Below are 15,440 nucleotides of genomic sequence, written 5' to 3' on the forward strand. Positions count from 1 at the left end.
CAGGCGCTCCCGTCCCGGCGAGGCCCGGCCCACGCCCACCTGCCGTGCTTCATCCCCGACAGCGATGGTGGCGGATGCGTTTTTGGAGGCTGGCGGCCGTCTTGAAAACCAGTTGCCAGTTACTGGCACGTGCACATGCGCGCGGGTGCCAGGTGGGCCCCTGGGGACTCGGGTCCTGTGAGGACCCGTCTGGGGGGGGGGGCGCCCCCAGCACTGACAGCGCCGGCCTGGGAAGGGGCCAGAAGGAACCACGCGGGGCACACCCCCCGCGTCACGAAACCACCGCAGACCACAGCCAGCGAGAGTGGTGCGGCCAGGCTGCCCGGTGGCCGGAGCCCCGTCCCCAGACCGCCCTCCTTCCCTCGGGGCCCCCGCGTCCTGGGGAGGGCGCTCCCACTCGGCCTGAGGGGGCATCACCCCATCACGCCCTTGCCAGCCCCCCTCCCCCAGGAGGCCCTCCAGGAACCACCCAGCCTGCACGGTCACGGCGCCCACACGGAGCGCCAGACAGCGGGCTGGCTCGCGTCTGCTCTCCAGTGAGCTCGATGAACCCAACCCCAGCCGCCCCTCCGCACCCCAACACTCAGCCCGGGTCGTGGGGCACGCGGACCCCCCCGGCAGCCAGCTGGCATTTCTACCCGTGTTGTGGCAATGAGTGGTGGGAGCAAGCAGTTGAGGAGAGGGCAGCCTGGCGACCTGAGACAGCTGGAAGGGTTGCCCCGGCCCCCGCCCCCGTGATGCGCCGCGAGAGAGCCTCCTGGGGAACGGGGCTCTCACAGACCCTTAGCAGCTCTGAGAGGGTGTGGGTTTAAATGTGCAGACAGCTCTGTCCTCTGTGTCTCGGGCGAACGCTGGTGGGCGTGAGGGTTTCCGATCTGAATTGGGAGCCGGTGTAGATGGGGCTGGGCGTGCCGGCGGCCTCCTTGGCTCTGGGCACTCTTGTGTCTGTGGACTCCAGGAGTTGCAGCCGCTGGGCGGGCGCTCGTGCAGGCGCCTTAGCGTCTCTGCTCAGCTTGTCTGTGTGGCTTTTGAACAGTCAGAGTTTAAAGCAGCCAATTTACGCATCTAAATTGTTAGGTTTATTTACTTACTGTTCCAAAAAAGGAGAATCCGGTCTGTTTTGATAAGGGGCCCGAGACACGAACCTGAAACCAACTACGTAAGGTCACAGTTATGACCGTTCTGGGTTTCACGTGTGGGGGCTTTTCTGCCAGGAAGTTTGCCTTACAAACATTAGCTGGCCTTTCCAACTGGTACGCTGATGTCCCAACGATCATCGCCACGATGATGGAAAGAGAAGAAAAAAGACAAGGGCGCTGGTGCCTTTCGCCCTCGCCTGTCCCCTGTGGGAGAGCCTGATTTTCTGCTTCGTGGACGGCTCTGTGCTCACTAATGTGCGTCCTGCTGTATGCAGCACTGCTCTCCCGCTGCTCTTTGGGTCAGCACGGCCCGCGGGGGTTCTAGGACCGTCCATCTCTGGGCCAGAGCTGGTGGGCAGGCTCCCTGTCTGTCTGTGGCCTGCGTGGGTGCTAGGAGGAAGCGCCAGGCTGGGGGTTCCCGCTCCGCCTGCCCTGCCTTGTCCCGGGGTGTCCTCAAGAGACCAGACCGAGAGCACGTCTAGGCCCCAGCCGGGGCCTTGCTGCAGGCGTCACCCCTGGGGAGCCGTCCCGGGCCCGAGCCGCGTGCATTGCACACCCCGGCCAGAGACACACCTGGCTTCCTTCCAGAACACCGGCCGAGGGGCCCGTGTGGGCTCAGAACCGCCACGGGCTTGCCCAGCGTGCCGCTCCGTTAGCGCCCGCCCTGGTGGCCAGGCCGATAGGGAGTTCGCGGGAGCCGTCCTGGGAGGAGATGAAAGAAAGCGTCTTTATGGTGTTGTTGTTCTGGAGGAACAGTGCACAATCTGAAACAAAGAGGGGGAAGGCGCCGTGGCGGCTGACCTAACCCTCGTAACGGCGCCTCCCCACGACCCGCCACCAGCCCCCCAGGGCCCCCGCTGCGGCAGCCTCAGCACTCTGGGGCCCCCAGAGGCGGTGTTTCCCCCACACTTACTAATAGACGCCTTTCCTCCTGGGAGCGCAGGGATCTGGTGGGAAAACCTTTGGAAGAGACAGAGCGCTCACCAGAAGGGCCTCCGGGAGGTTAGCACAAACGGGCTGGCGGACCGTTTGGGGCAGTTCCTGCTGGAGGCAGGGGTACCTCTCCAGAGAGAGGACAAGACCCCGGGGCTGCTCTCCGTGTCGGGCAGGCCACCCTGGTCCCGAGAACTGGGGAGGGGCGGGGTCGGCACCGGGACGCGCTCGTGTGACGGTGGCTGTGTGTGGGCGGCAGGCCCGCGGCCCTCGCCTGCCGCTGCTCCCTCCTGCCTCCCGGGAGCTGTGCGGGCGGGCGCGTGTGCACGGTGTGCCCTGTGTGTGCCTCGCTGGCACACGTGTGCGCTGAACGCAGGCGTGTGCGTTCACATGCACGTAGCCCACCTGCGCACACGTGTGTGTGCCTGTGCGTGACGGGGAGGAAGCCGTTCCTGCCCACCAGTGACCCATGCTGTCACCAGGGCGGGACGGGCACTGGCGTGTCCTTGCTGCTCTGGCCACCGGCCTCTTCTCTCTGTCAGGGCTCCCCTGGGTGGGGGGCGGGAGGCGGGAGGGCTTCACCTGCGGGGGCTCCGCTCACCCTGCCGAGGCGGGGAGGGGGGGCGGCTTCTCCGCGCTCGTTCTCTGCGGTGCCGTGTGAACCCTCCCCCAGCGGGGACGGTCAGAGAGCGTTGGGCGAGAGGCTCTTTCCTGAGCTCTTTCCCTCAGATGCGTAGGTTACCAGGGACCAAGGCAACTTTTAAAGCCGCCAGTTTCCATTCCAGAACCTTCAGAGCCGTGATTCAGTGGTGCCTCCCGTGCACCCCCGGCCCCGGAGGTCAGCCGGCTCCGGTCCTCCTCCCGGCTCTGTGGTCCGTGACGTGCCAGAGAGCCCGCCGGCCAAAGGAAGCCTGTCCCTGAGACTCACGATGCCCGTGGGGCCTCCCTGCTCCCGGCTCCTTGACCCTCCGTGGAAGGCCGCAGGCGTTTTCAGTCGGTTTCTTCTGCAGACTTCGGTCGCCTTGGCCAGACTCAGCCGTGAGCGTCTGGGGCTGAAATTAGACTGGGGCGCTCCTTCGTTTCCGGTTTCACAAGGGTCTGCATGTCCCGCACCAGGCTGTCAGCCGGCGAAAGCAGCGGCAGGGCCGCGGTTCCGGGGAGAGGTGTGAACCACGGGGCACGTGTCTCTTCAAGCCCACCCACCGGCTCACCGAGGCCAGGCCGCCAGTGAGGAGGGAGCGTCCTCCCGAGTCCCTGGGCACACGGCTGGGGCAGGGCTCAGGGCTTCTCCCCCACCCTCTGCCCTCCTGCTCCGTCCTCCCTCCTGCTTCCTCCCTCCTCCTCCTACTGCTCCCTCCTCCTTCCTGCTTCGTCCCTCCTCCTCCTCCTGCTTGTTCTGCCTCCGGCTTCCTACTCCCTCCTCCCTCCTCCCTCCCGCTCCCTCCTCCCTCCTGCTTCCTCCCTCCTCCTCCCCCCTCTCTCCTCCCTCCTTCTCCCTCCTCCTCCCCCCTCCTCACTCCCTCCTTTCTTCTCCTTCTCTCCTCCCTTCTCTGTTGTTACTGATGTCTGAGAAGCACCAGATGCACACTTTCCTCCACCGTCACTTTCTTCGGATGGGTTACTCCTTTCTCCTTGTTGCTGGGATGAGGCTCGTAAGTGGCTAAAGCTGGGTTAGCTCACGCCTCGGGAGCCTCGCCCGGGAGCGCCAGGTGGGGGGGCCGGCAGGTGCAGGGTGCCCCCACCAAGCCCGTTCTGTGGTGTGAGGCTCTCCCAGGTCACAGTGCCTCCTGAGGGTCTGGGTGCAAAAACAGGGAAGTCTGCTCCCCGCGGCCGTAGCCTGATTCCTTCAGAATTTGCTGGACTGTTACCCACAGCGCTGCCTGTACTGTGTCTGTGTGGGGCCCCAGCTGGCCTCGTGGCCGCATCCACTCAGTTCAGCCCCTGCGCGGAGGGAGGGAAGGCAGGGGCCTTTCGAGGGGTCCCGGCCCGGGCACCGCCGTCCGCGCCCCGCACGTTCGACGGTCAGCAGACATCTGGCCTGGCTGGTTTTCGTTGCCGACTGAAGTCAGGATGAAAACTTGCCCCCACCTCTTTGTGGACCCCTAGGCAACGGCCCTGCTCACGCCTCCAGATGGCGAGCATCCTGCCTCTGTGAGATACCGGCCGGTGTCAGGAGCCCCTGCCCCCTTGGTGCAGATGTGGGATGGGCTTTGCTGGGGCCAGTGGCCAGTGGCCAGGTCAGGAGGCCACGGTGATGAATTTGTGTGGCGGCCCTCCTGCTCCCTGAGGTGCCTCCGGGACCTTGTGGTCCTGGACACGTGGCTCTGCCGGCCCAGCACAGGGGAGCGGGCCTCCTCGGGAGGCTCCGGGCAGGTCGGGCAGGTCGTCTGCTGAGAACCTGCCGTGTGCTCGTGGCCTTCGGTGGGTCCCAGCCCTCGCTGGCAGGTGGGCTCGGTCGCCAGAAGGGAGGGCGTGGCCCACCAACAAAGAGATGGCTTGTGTCAAAACACGGAGACAGGACTGTGCCCACCGACTGCCAGGACACAGGACACGCAGGCCGTTGGAAGAGGTCTTTCCAGGCGTGAGGACCCAAGGCCCCGGGAGCTCGGCTGTGGTTCCTGCAGCCACGGTGGCTTCGGCGGCTCCCGCACAAGCTCTGGGGGTGGGGCGTCCTGGCCCTGACGAGGGGCCTGCTGACCCCAGGCTCACCCCCACCGCATCCCAGAGCGGCCCGTGCCGTGACCCCGAGCGGCATCTGAACATGCACGGCGGGGTCCGTGTGCGGGCCTGGCCCAGGGGTGGGGATCCTTGTGAGCCTGAGGGAGACCGAGACCCCTGCCCGCTCCCGGGGGGGCTTCTCCTGAATCTGCGGGGGAGAGCGAGACCAAACTCGTGTTCCCGTCCACGCGGGCCTCGCCGACAGAGGCAGGACCGGGGATTTATGTCCAGCGGACACACTCTGGGGAAACCGCACGGTGGAAGTGAGTGCTGGCCGTCCTGCCCCTCCGCCCCCTCCCGGCCACAGTCCCTGGATGAGGGACTGCCACCTGCGGGGAACCTGCTCAGAAGCCACATTTACGGCTGGGCGGGAGCGTCGCGGGAGCGTCACAGCTGTCGTCCGTGCAGCTGGAGGCCTCGGCCCTTCTGACGCCTCTCGGGGTGGACACAGCCCAGCATCCCGGCTTTTACTTCAGTTCACACACTGAGCCGTCCAAACAGGGAAACTTCGCAGACTCTGGTTCAGGCTCTGTTCCTGATGGAGTTTTTTAAATTTACGTTTATACATTTTTGTCCTGTGTGCTTCTTGCCAACACAGACTGAAACCTACCGCGTGGAACCTTGGAACGTCCTTCCTAACAGACGTATCCCATCCCAAGCTGCCCCCAGATCAGGCTTTGCTCAGTAAGACCCAGAAGGAGACTCAAACTGGGGACTTTGCTGAGCCGCCCGGTCCAGGACCGGCCGGCATTCCCGGGAATCCCCGAGCCCCTCGGCTCTGGAACTCTGCCCTGCAGGTGTCAGGTGCCTGTGTAGCTGGTGCTTGAAGTGGGGACTGAGCTCCGCCCGCGCCCCGTCCCTGCCGCCGTGGACCGCAGGGTCCTTCTGTCTGCAGCAGAGGGTAGAGGGTGGGCTCTGCGAGACGGTGTCGGATGGCCCGGCCGGAAGGGTCCACACGTGCTGCCTTTGGTAGAGTTTTGGACCACGGGGGAGGACTGGGCCAGTCAGGTAGGCTGTGAACGACAGGATTCACAGAAAACACTGGCAACGGCCCTCTGGGCTGACACTGGGGTCCGGGTCCTGGGGACACCCCGTCCCGGCAGCCTACTTCGAAAGTTATCACACCGAGAAGAAACACGGGACTTTCCTTAGCCACACGACAGGTGGGCGTCCTTGGCGACAGCGGCCCCGCGAGATTCCAAGACAAAAGTCAGGTGCTTGAGTGCCAAGAGGACGGACTGCAGGAACGTCCTGTCTGGAGCCCCTTCGTGTGGCTGCTGATAATGAAATAAATCTTGGATGGCTCTGTAGAAATAGCATTTGGGGCATTTCTTTTTCTCCTTTCAAAAGAAAAATCCCTTCCATGAGGAGGCGAGCGGAAAGGCCCCGGCACGTTTCTGCATGATTGGCCATGACTGCGGATTGAAAGCTGAGGCGAGGCCGTGGCCAGGCCTGATCACTTCTTTAAAACCCCTTGAATGTGGTGGCTTCACGGGAGGGTGCAGAGAAAGGGCCGGAGAGCAGGAGGCACAGGGCGGCCCTCTCAGAGAGCCCGGGCTGATCAGATGTTTATCCTTTGGGAGCCCGCCCGAAATGGCCAGATAAAGCAATTTCTTTAAAAAGTTTCTAGCAGGTGCCTTTGGGAGAAGAAGGGAGAATCCCCTGAATCGCGTCCTGGGGTGGCCACAATGGCCGTCTGCCCGCCCGGGGGGCCCTCCCCCATTCACGGAAGTGCTTAAGCCACTTAAGCGCATTAGCATCTGGATGCAGCTGGACCTCCGAGGACCGGGGCGGCCGGGTGGCCGTGCTCTGCTCCAGATTCTTCTGTGCTTGTTCTAATCCTCACCGCTTGAAGGCGGCCAGACTGATTTGTGACACATGAGTCCAAAAGCCACTTTGGGGGCTTGACCTGCCTAACTGATCTGTGCTCTGAATGTCAATGGCCTGTCCTGGAGTACGCTCTGGGGACGGTGGCGGTGGCCGCTGCCTCCCCTGCCGCATGCTGGGCGGTGTGTGTGTGTGTGTGTGTGTGTGTGTGTCCCCAGCAAACCTGGGAGGGGTCTGCAGAGGGGCTGGGGGGCTCGTCCCGGGGGTCCCTGCCCCCTCCACCAAAACCGGCCCCTCAGTGGGCCTCTCCGGGCTGACGCCACTCTCCCCTGGGGGATGTGTGTCCAGCTTCGCAAAGGCCTTCAGTGGAGGATGTGCTCAAAAAGTCAGAATTCGTTGTTTTCCTGCAGTGTTCTTTTTTAAATAAAAGTCATCGAGTCAGCTTTTAGAGAGCGGCTCCGTTGAGGTGTGGGTTACAGACAGGCCTCGGTCCGGGGTGGACTCTCCTTGGCCGCCCCCAGGCAGCTTCGGCTCTGCCTTCTGCCTCCAGCTGCCCTTCCTGGACACGTTGTGCACATGGACCCTGGTGACGGGACCTTCCCACGAGGAAAGAGCGTCATCCGGCGCACGGGGTGGGGGCCAGCTCCCCAGTCCTCTGTCCTCTCCCGTGAAGGTCTATCCTTTCGGCACATCCCGAACCTCTTTTGTTGAACATATTCCTAAGTACCCGTGACCCAGCCTGCGACTCCTCACTGCCCAGAGCAGGCTTGCCCCGCTGGGTGGGGGTCTCCAGTGTGCTGCACCCACCCACACCTTTCCTGCCTCACACCCAGCCTGACACTAGAGGAGTTTTCTCGGCAAGCCTGGATTTAACTTAGTCCGTGAACTGGGGTGTGCCGTGGGGAGTGTCCCGGCCTCGCGGCCCTGGGGGTGACCCAGAACCCCGGCGTGGCCCCTGTGCTCCCTGGCGTTGCCTTCCGGGTCCTGTCCCACCGCCCACCTGAGGCAGATCTCATCGCAGGGTGTCCCCAGCCTGCTGTGGGGACGCCGTGAAGGGCAGAGACCTCCCCGCCCCTCCGCCGCTCGTGCTGATTCCAGCGAAGCCTCCGGCGGGTCTAGGGTCCAGGCCCCGCCGGCTCGGGGGCAGCACGGGGAACAGAGATGGGCAGGGAGGCCGGGGCCGCCAGAGGTGCGCGGCACTTCCCGACGGGCTGCCCTCGGAGAGTGCGCCTGGTCAGCTGGTCGCGCTCCCGCTCCCGTGCGGCGGGCCCGTGGTCCCTTTCCGGGGACGCGTGGAGCCAGGCGGAAGCAGCCCGGAAAGGACAGGGCAGGGGGGAGAGACCAGGAGGTGTGCTGATTGCTTTCGGGGGACACTGGCTGCGGGCCCCTCTCTGCGGGGACTGAGTCCCTTCTGTGTCTTTCCCAGACTCTCTGCACACAGGCCACGATGCAGACAGTCCGGGCCGCCGACACCAACGAGGTGGTGAAGCTGATATTCCGCGAGTCGGACAACGACCGGAAGGTAAGAGAGCCCTCGACCGTGGCCCCTGGAGCTGGGCTCTCTGGACTGTGCGGGAGGCGCTGTCTCTGCTCCGCCCACACTGGCGTCCACTTCTCCTTTCCAGGTGATGCTTCAGCTGGAAAAGAAAGTCTTCCACTACTTCAACCAGGAGGTTTTCCGCGACAACAACGGCACCGCGGTGAGCCCCGCTGTCCCCTGTCCCCGGGCTGCGGCTGCTGGCCCAGCGTCTGGTTGTTGGGCGGCCCGGGCGGCCCCTGCGTGGGCGGCGCCCCAGGTGCTCGGACGGCTGACGCACCTGACCGGGCGTCTCTGTGGCTGTGCGCGTGCACGTGTGCAAAACCAAGGGCGTGTGCGTGAAACGTGCATCTCAAACCAGTCGGTGGAGCCCTGGTCCCGCGGGAACCGCCCTCTTCCCCGAAGCCACCGCGTGCCCTGCAGAGTCCGGAGAGGCCGTGCGGGGCAACCAGACTCGCGTGACGGGATCAGCGCCTGTTTGTCACGTGCTTATCGGTGTCCGTTTCGTGTAGACCGACAGGTGACGTGTGGTGTTTGCCAGTCTCCAAGGCCTAAGCGTCCCCCGTGTGGCCGGTTCCAGGCCCCCGGGGTTCCGTGACGTAGGGGCGGGCCCTGGGTGGGGCACCTGCCCGCCCTCTGTCCTTCGTGCTCTCCCCTTCGTGCTCTCCCTCCCCCCACCCCGCTCCGTAGAGGCTCTGTGCACAGCTGCCCCCCCCCCCCGACCCCTGTTCAGCTCCCAGTCTGCCCCCACCCTGGCGGTCCGGCCCCCGTGCCTCCAAGACTCCTGGGACCATGTCAGGGACATCTTTCTGCCAAAGCCTGGGGGTGGTGCTTGGACTGTGGGCCCCGCCCCGCCATCCCTGTTCTCACCTCTCTGCCTCTGGGAGCCCAGCCTTGCTGAGCGTGGGCTGCACCTGTGCCTCAGTTTCCCCTCAGCGCAAGTGGAGCTCTGCCCGTGTCAGTGCCGGGAGACAGGCACTGCCCCCGTCCCTGTCCCCTCGTCTGTCCCCACCAGCCCGGGGCCACTGCCTCTCGCTCGCCGCAGGAGCCCACCCAGCGCGCCCCCAGCCCAGAGCCCAGCCAGGGGCTTGTCTCCTGCACAGAGAGTCAGGCCTCAGCTCCAGGCCCGCAGCCACAGGCCTCCGGTGAGCCTCTGTGTGCTCCCCCGGCCCCACGCCCCGTGCAGGGGACCCAGCAGATGCTCTGCTCCTCCCACCAGCCTGTCCCAGCGGGGGCTCTGCCCTTCGGGCCTGGCCAGACCACATGTCACGTCCTCGAGGGGCCTCAGGCCCAGGCAAGGTGACTCTCCCTCCGCAGCCTCCGCAGCGCCCAGCTCAGCACGCGGACACTTACAGCCCTGGCTGCTTCCCTAGGCAGGAAGCACCAGGGTAAGGACCGTGTCCTGCCTGCCGTCTGCACCTAAGAGGACAGCACCCCTGTGATGTCCGGGCCCGGGGACCTGGGGGCACAGGGGAGCCCGAGGCACTGTTGTGGTGAAGTGCCCGGGAGACTGGGCATGCCACGCTGTTTCTGGGCAGCTGTGTGACTTCTTGAGCTCAGAGTCAGGGTGGGCTTTCAGGGGCCCCTGCTGCAGAGGCAACACCTCAGAGCGGGGGGCAGTGAGGCCACCAGGGAAGTAGCAAAGCCGAGGGTCCAGCAGTGGACACATGGACGCGGGGCTGGCACGGGGGCAGCCAGGGACCGGACCGTTTGGGAAGGAGCAGGAGGTGGGCCAGAAGGACGTCCCGTGGAGTCTGAGCCAGGGCGGCACGGGGGGCCTGGGAAACGGCGTGTGTTCTGGAAATGGGGGTCCAGGGCACACGGACCCACATCATGGACAGAGCTGACATCTGGACAGAGCTCACGGTACTGCCGTTAGAAATGACAAGTGTTGTCACTGTCGGGCGTAATAATTTTTATTTCCGTATTTATCCGCATATGAAACTTTTTAAGAGGGAGGAAGATTAGTTCGAATGTTCAGGGGAGCGTTTGAATTTCAAAGATTTAAAAATGCAGCACAGAGTTCGAATAGGTTTCCACATGGTGTTTTGGGAAAGACCCCACGTGCCCCTTCGTCGTGTCTGTCAGGAATCTCACGTGTCGGGAGGCGCGCCCGGGCCCGGGGCCTCCGCGGGGCATCTGCCTGGCTCCTCCAGGCTTGGGTGGCCGGCCACGCCGTCCCCCTGCTGCTGCGGGCCCCGGGGGCTCCGTGCCTTCGGAGACACCTGGCGGGGTCACGCTGATGCCCGTGCCCCTGGCCGCGACCCGGCACGTTGAAAAGCCGCCTCCGCGTCACTCACGCACGGGAAGTAGGGTCGTCGGGACCGGCCACGGGGGACAAGATAAATGGTGTGACGAGCCATGCCACCGCCGCGGCGAGGCACGCGGCCCCACGGCCACGGGACAAACTACCCGTCCTCAGGATGGATGTGCCTGCGCCGGACGCGGCCCCAAAATCCATCGCGCCCTTCATCAAGCACCGGTCTTGTACCCGTCTGACAGAAATTTAATTCAAGCTGGCTTCTGGAAATAATTATTGTATTTTAAGAGTAGTAATCATTGGCCGGGACATGATTGAATGTGTCCATGCCTATTGACTTTTTCTATGATTTATAGCTTTGTTTAGTCGATATTCCCATCGAAATTGTATAATTAATTATAAGTGTGGCTGTCAGGGCTGCAGGATGGAGTGCCCTGGTGAGGATTTGGAGAGATTAAATTTTCCTCGGCTGTCCCAGGGCAAGGCTTGGGAATTTTCACAGCGCTTGGCCTGTTGGATAGAGATGTTTTCTGTGTGTTTAGCAACTGCTCAGCTCAAGGCGCATTGATTTTCCGGGCTCTTTTTTCTCTATCAGCGCGGTGTCTCTGCAGTAACAGTGGGATTTGTGCAGCCCTGACAGATACGGACGATCCGCCAGGCCCTTTATCATTGTCCACACACGCCCTGAGCTGTTTTTCACTTTGTAATCAAGAAGAATGTTTAAGATACATGTGAAATTGGTTATCGTGTTAGTGAAAAATCTCAAAGAGATACAAATTATCGTTTCAACAGAAATGCCCCGTAATTTCTAATCAGGAACCTCTCACAGCTGGAGTTTGCCCCGTGGCCGTCGCGGAGCCCCAGACGCGGTCCCCCAGACGCGGTCCCCCCTCGCTGGCCCCACGCTGGCCCCACGAGGGAGCATCCCAGAAACCTGGCAGCCGGCCGGGGACCCGAAGCAGCAGATCGGGGTTTGTGACCGTGCGGGGCAGGACGTGGGCCACACGGGGCTACGGCTGTGTGCGCGGGTGTGGGACTGACCTGTGCCCCGCCCCCGCCGGTGTCAGACAGCCCAGGGGCGCCCCGGCCTGGCGGGTGTTGGCCTTGCCCTTCGCCAGAGTGTCCGTCTGGCAGAGACCCCGACGCGCAGCAGAGGCTTCGTAAGTACGTGTTGACCTGGCGCGAGAGCACGCTCGCGCTCCGGAACGTCTCCACGTGGACAGGCAGGCAGGTTAGCAGGCAGATGGGTGCGTTACGGGCGGTGCTCCCCAAGGAGTCCCTTTCAGCACAGGGGCCAGCGTGCGGGCGCCTCGCCCACGGAGACCCTGGAGGTGAGGGCTCCTCCTAGACGGGCTCTGTCACTTCGTTGGCAGCTGGAAGATTCACGCTCTTTCCAAACCAGATGCTTCCCGGTTTCAATTTTACTTCACGCCCTTAGCCAGAGAAGCGTGGCTGTCCAAGCGGCTCCCTCCCCAGATGCTGCCACCCGCCTGTCAGCACGCGGAGCCATGACCACACCTCATGCCAGGGTTTTCCGGGGTCTCATCGCCTGCTGCAACGTTGTGCGTATTGGAGCGTGTGCACGTGCGTGTGTGTGCCCGTGTGTGTGCGGGTTCCTGCAGACCCCTCACAGGGCACCTGCGGACGCCGCCCACGTGGACGCCCTCCGGGCAGGTCTGGCCACCGAGGGGGTGCAGGGCCCAGCAAGGCTTCCAGGGGCCCTTTCTGAGGCGGCTCAACACGGAGGATGTTCAGCAGGCGACAGGTGAAGGCCGCTCGCTCACACGCACGTGCTCACGTGCGCCCAGGCACCCACACGTGCTGTGCCGTCGCGCTCCCCTTCAGCCCCTCGGTGTCCCCGGGGCCGGCCGTGGGGCCCCGGGAGCCCCCCGCCGTCGCAGCAGAGTGAGGGTGGTCGGCGTCCCCATGGCCACTCTGGTCCACCGTCTCCTGACACAGCCAGACGAAACCAGAACAGAACGAGCACCTGCGTGCGTGCGCGTGAACGAACCCCTTGCTGGCAAGGGACGGCGGCTCTGCGCAGCCAGGGGTCTCGTGGCCGGCGAGCAGCCTCTCTCCGTTAGGGACGCGGTTTTGTGGGTGGCAACGGGGGGCATCTCGCGGCGAAGGGGAGAGAAGACCCCTCTCATGGAAGAGATCCGGGCACAGGTATAGTTTCTCGTTTCCCGAGGCAACTTTCGAAACCGCTTTTGGACTTTGTGAAATAGATTCCTGGGGCTACTAACTGGGCACCGTTTGGAGCCGGGCTGTGTTCTGGGTCCAGAACCGACAGGTGCCCCCGTGGGGCTCGCGGGCTGTCGGGGACGGAGGCGGACCGGTGCGAGAGAGTCCAGACGTGGCGCCACACGGGGAGCGCGGGAGACATCGCCGCTGTCACCTGGAGGGAGGGAGCACCGGACGTGACCGAGGCTCTGGAAGACGCTGCGGCCGCCGTGAGCACCGGGCCATCGGGCGCGGTCACTGCCCGCGTCCTAGCGGTGGGGTTGGGCCCGGGAGACACCGGGCCATCCCTGAGTGCCCTCCAGAACATGAGCAACGTCTTGCAGCTCACGACCGAACGTTCTGAGTATTTGCGTCTGAGCGCCTGGCCCCTCGCCTCCGATTCTTCGACGCGCACGGCTGTCTGATGCAGGGCGGGCGCCACGTTTACTGCCCCCCCAGGTGAAGGTCCACGGAAGGCGAGCTTGCGGTCCAGAGACACAAGCCGGGCGGGAGGCCGGGTGCACCTCTGAGAACACCAGCCGTTTAAATAACTGATAGAAATCACAAAATAAGAGTATTTAATAGGATTGAAAACTTGAAGGAATCAGAAGCAAATAAACACACCCTGAAAGAAGCTGGCAGGTTAAAAACTACACAGAACTCGTGGCAGTGTTACCAGTGAAGTCCTCGCCGGCGAATTCGTGGCGACACAGCCCGAGGGCGCAAGGAGGTACGGCACCTGCGACCGGGGCAGCACAGGTGGGGGCGGGGGCAGAACGCGGCGTGAGGCCGTGGGAGGCCGCGTTTGGCCAGCGGAGGTTGGAACCGCGGGAGGTGAGTCCTCAGGAGAAGGATGTGTCCACGAGAAACAGCGGGACACCAGACGGGAAGAGACAAGATGCAGAGCTACTGAGGAGCACGGCGGGTCACCCTCGAGAGGGACGCTGGCGCCGGGCAGCGGCGCCCTGACCCCAGAGGAGCAGCGAGGGCCCGTGGCCGGAGAAGCCCAGGGACTCGCGCCGGGCGGAGTCGGGAACCCGCGGCGGGAGGAAGGCGCGGGAACGCCAGTGTCCCCCGACGCGAGCTGTTCTTTGTGGACACGTGCGTGCGCAGGGTTCACGGGACGCGGCCGTCCAGGGCGTGGCCACCGGGGGACAGGGAGGGTCTCGCGGCATCTCTGTCTGCCATGCTGCGTTTCTCTGAGAGTCAGCTGGGTTGGGGGGACCAGCAGGTTGGCTGGCTCTGCGGCTGAAAAGAGTCACCGTGTGGAAAGGAACGTGCCGTCGACGTCTCCTTGAACCGCCCGTCAGCCGTGGCCAAACTTCTCCAGACGCACGGGTCCTTTCCGGAACCCCGGCTCGTGGCCTCGGGTAGGCTGGCTCCTCTCCCTTGCACACGGGACCTGCATGAAGCCAGCAGCCACCCTGAGCGCCCCCGTGCCCCCCGCACGCGGGGCCTGCCTCTGACCCGGGAAGGCCAAGAATTCAAGCGCCAGGGTGACCTACGGGAGCCACACGCTATAGTCGTGTGAGTGTGCGTGTGTAAATACGAGTGTGTCTACCAGCACCGACGTACGTGTAAACGTGTGTGTAAGTGCAGGCCCTGTCCAGGCCCCAGGGAGTGTCTCTCTCTCCCTGAAGACTTCCTCTATCCCCGGCTCCACTGAGGACCCGACTCAGGAACTTTCCAGAAGCGGCTTGGCCAGGAGCCCACTCTGGAAGAGGAGCTAGAGTTTCCCCCTGATGTGGGGGCAGCAAGGCCATGTGGTGCCCTGGAAGCCAAGCCCCCGTGGCCTCCCACAAGCTTCCCCTCCCCACATGGTCCTCCGCCCGCCTCCCTGTGCCTCCCCTCCCCCCGGGGGCCCTCAGCCCCATGCCCGTTGGGGCCTCACTGAGCAGGGTCGTGCTCGGCGGATGTGGGCTCGCGAGTGGCTCCCGGGGGATCCGGGCCCCCGACCCCCGGCATCCGAGCCTCCCCAGGCGGGGTCTGAGGCTGGTGTCTGTGAGCCTGCAGGCTTCGGCAGGAACGTGTGTGAGGTGCGGTCAAGCGTGTGTGCAAGGTGACTGGATACCCTCCCACCCCACAGCCCCACGACAGCTCCGTCCGGGTGTCGCCCTCTGGCCCACGTGAGGAGAGCACCGGGCGCGGGTGCTCAGGCGGGGGCCGGGCTGCGTGGGGACGTGACTTACGCGCACGTCCGGAAGCTGTGGGCAGTGCAGCCTTGGCACAGCCAGCGTGGCTGGGCCACCGGTGGCACCCCTGCCTCCCCGGGGGAGGGCGGGCTTTGGTTCCGAGGAGTCTGCGGGGCAGGACCCTGTCCTCCGCAAGCAGGAACCGTGCTCCCCGCCCACGTGTGCTCTTGGGGTTCCCCCGGTGTGCCGACTCGGCCGTTCTTTTTTAACAAACATTTTTTTTAACGTTTATTTATTTTGAGAGAGACAGAGTGAGCAGGGGAGGGGCAGAGAGAGGGGGAGGGAGGGAGGGAGGGAGAGAGAGAGAGAGAGAGAGAGAGAGAGAGAGAATTCCAAGCAGGCTCCGCACCGTCCGCACAGAACCCGACACGGAGCTCAGTCGTGGGAATCGTGAGATCGTGACCTGAGCTGGAATCGAGTCGGACGCATAACCGACTGAGCCACCCCGGCGCCCTGTGGCCATTTTTAATCACACTCCGGTGCGAGGTCCACGTGGCTTGCTCCGTGACTTAGCTCGGGCAAAACAAAGAACTGTGTCCGCCCTGCGGGCCGCCGCCGTGGCCTGTGGCTGTGCTGTCTGCTGCCCCTCGTGGTTTTGAGAAGGGCCTCCT

At 64.2% G+C, this 15,440-nt stretch overlaps 1 protein-coding gene across 6 annotated transcripts in view; it reads left to right on the top strand.

Moving 5' to 3' along the window:
- Positions 1-15,440, top strand: part of INPP5A (inositol polyphosphate-5-phosphatase A) — a 172,918-nt gene that overhangs the window by 141,841 nt on the left and 15,637 nt on the right. For 5 of the 6 annotated variants that reach the window (XM_019814035.3, XM_019814033.3, XM_019814032.3 and 2 more), the window contains 2 exons: positions 8,044-8,139; positions 8,243-8,317. The exons of the other annotated variant lie outside the window; for it this stretch is intronic. In XM_019814035.3, coding sequence (XP_019669594.1) covers positions 8,044-8,139; positions 8,243-8,317 — 171 coding nt within the window. The remainder of the gene's footprint in view (positions 1-8,043; positions 8,140-8,242; positions 8,318-15,440) is intronic. 6 annotated transcript variants of the gene reach the window in all.

The sequence above is a fragment of the Felis catus genome, chromosome D2 (genome assembly GCF_018350175.1).
Source record: "Felis catus isolate Fca126 chromosome D2, F.catus_Fca126_mat1.0, whole genome shotgun sequence".
Classification (NCBI taxonomy): Eukaryota; Metazoa; Chordata; class Mammalia; order Carnivora; family Felidae; genus Felis; species Felis catus.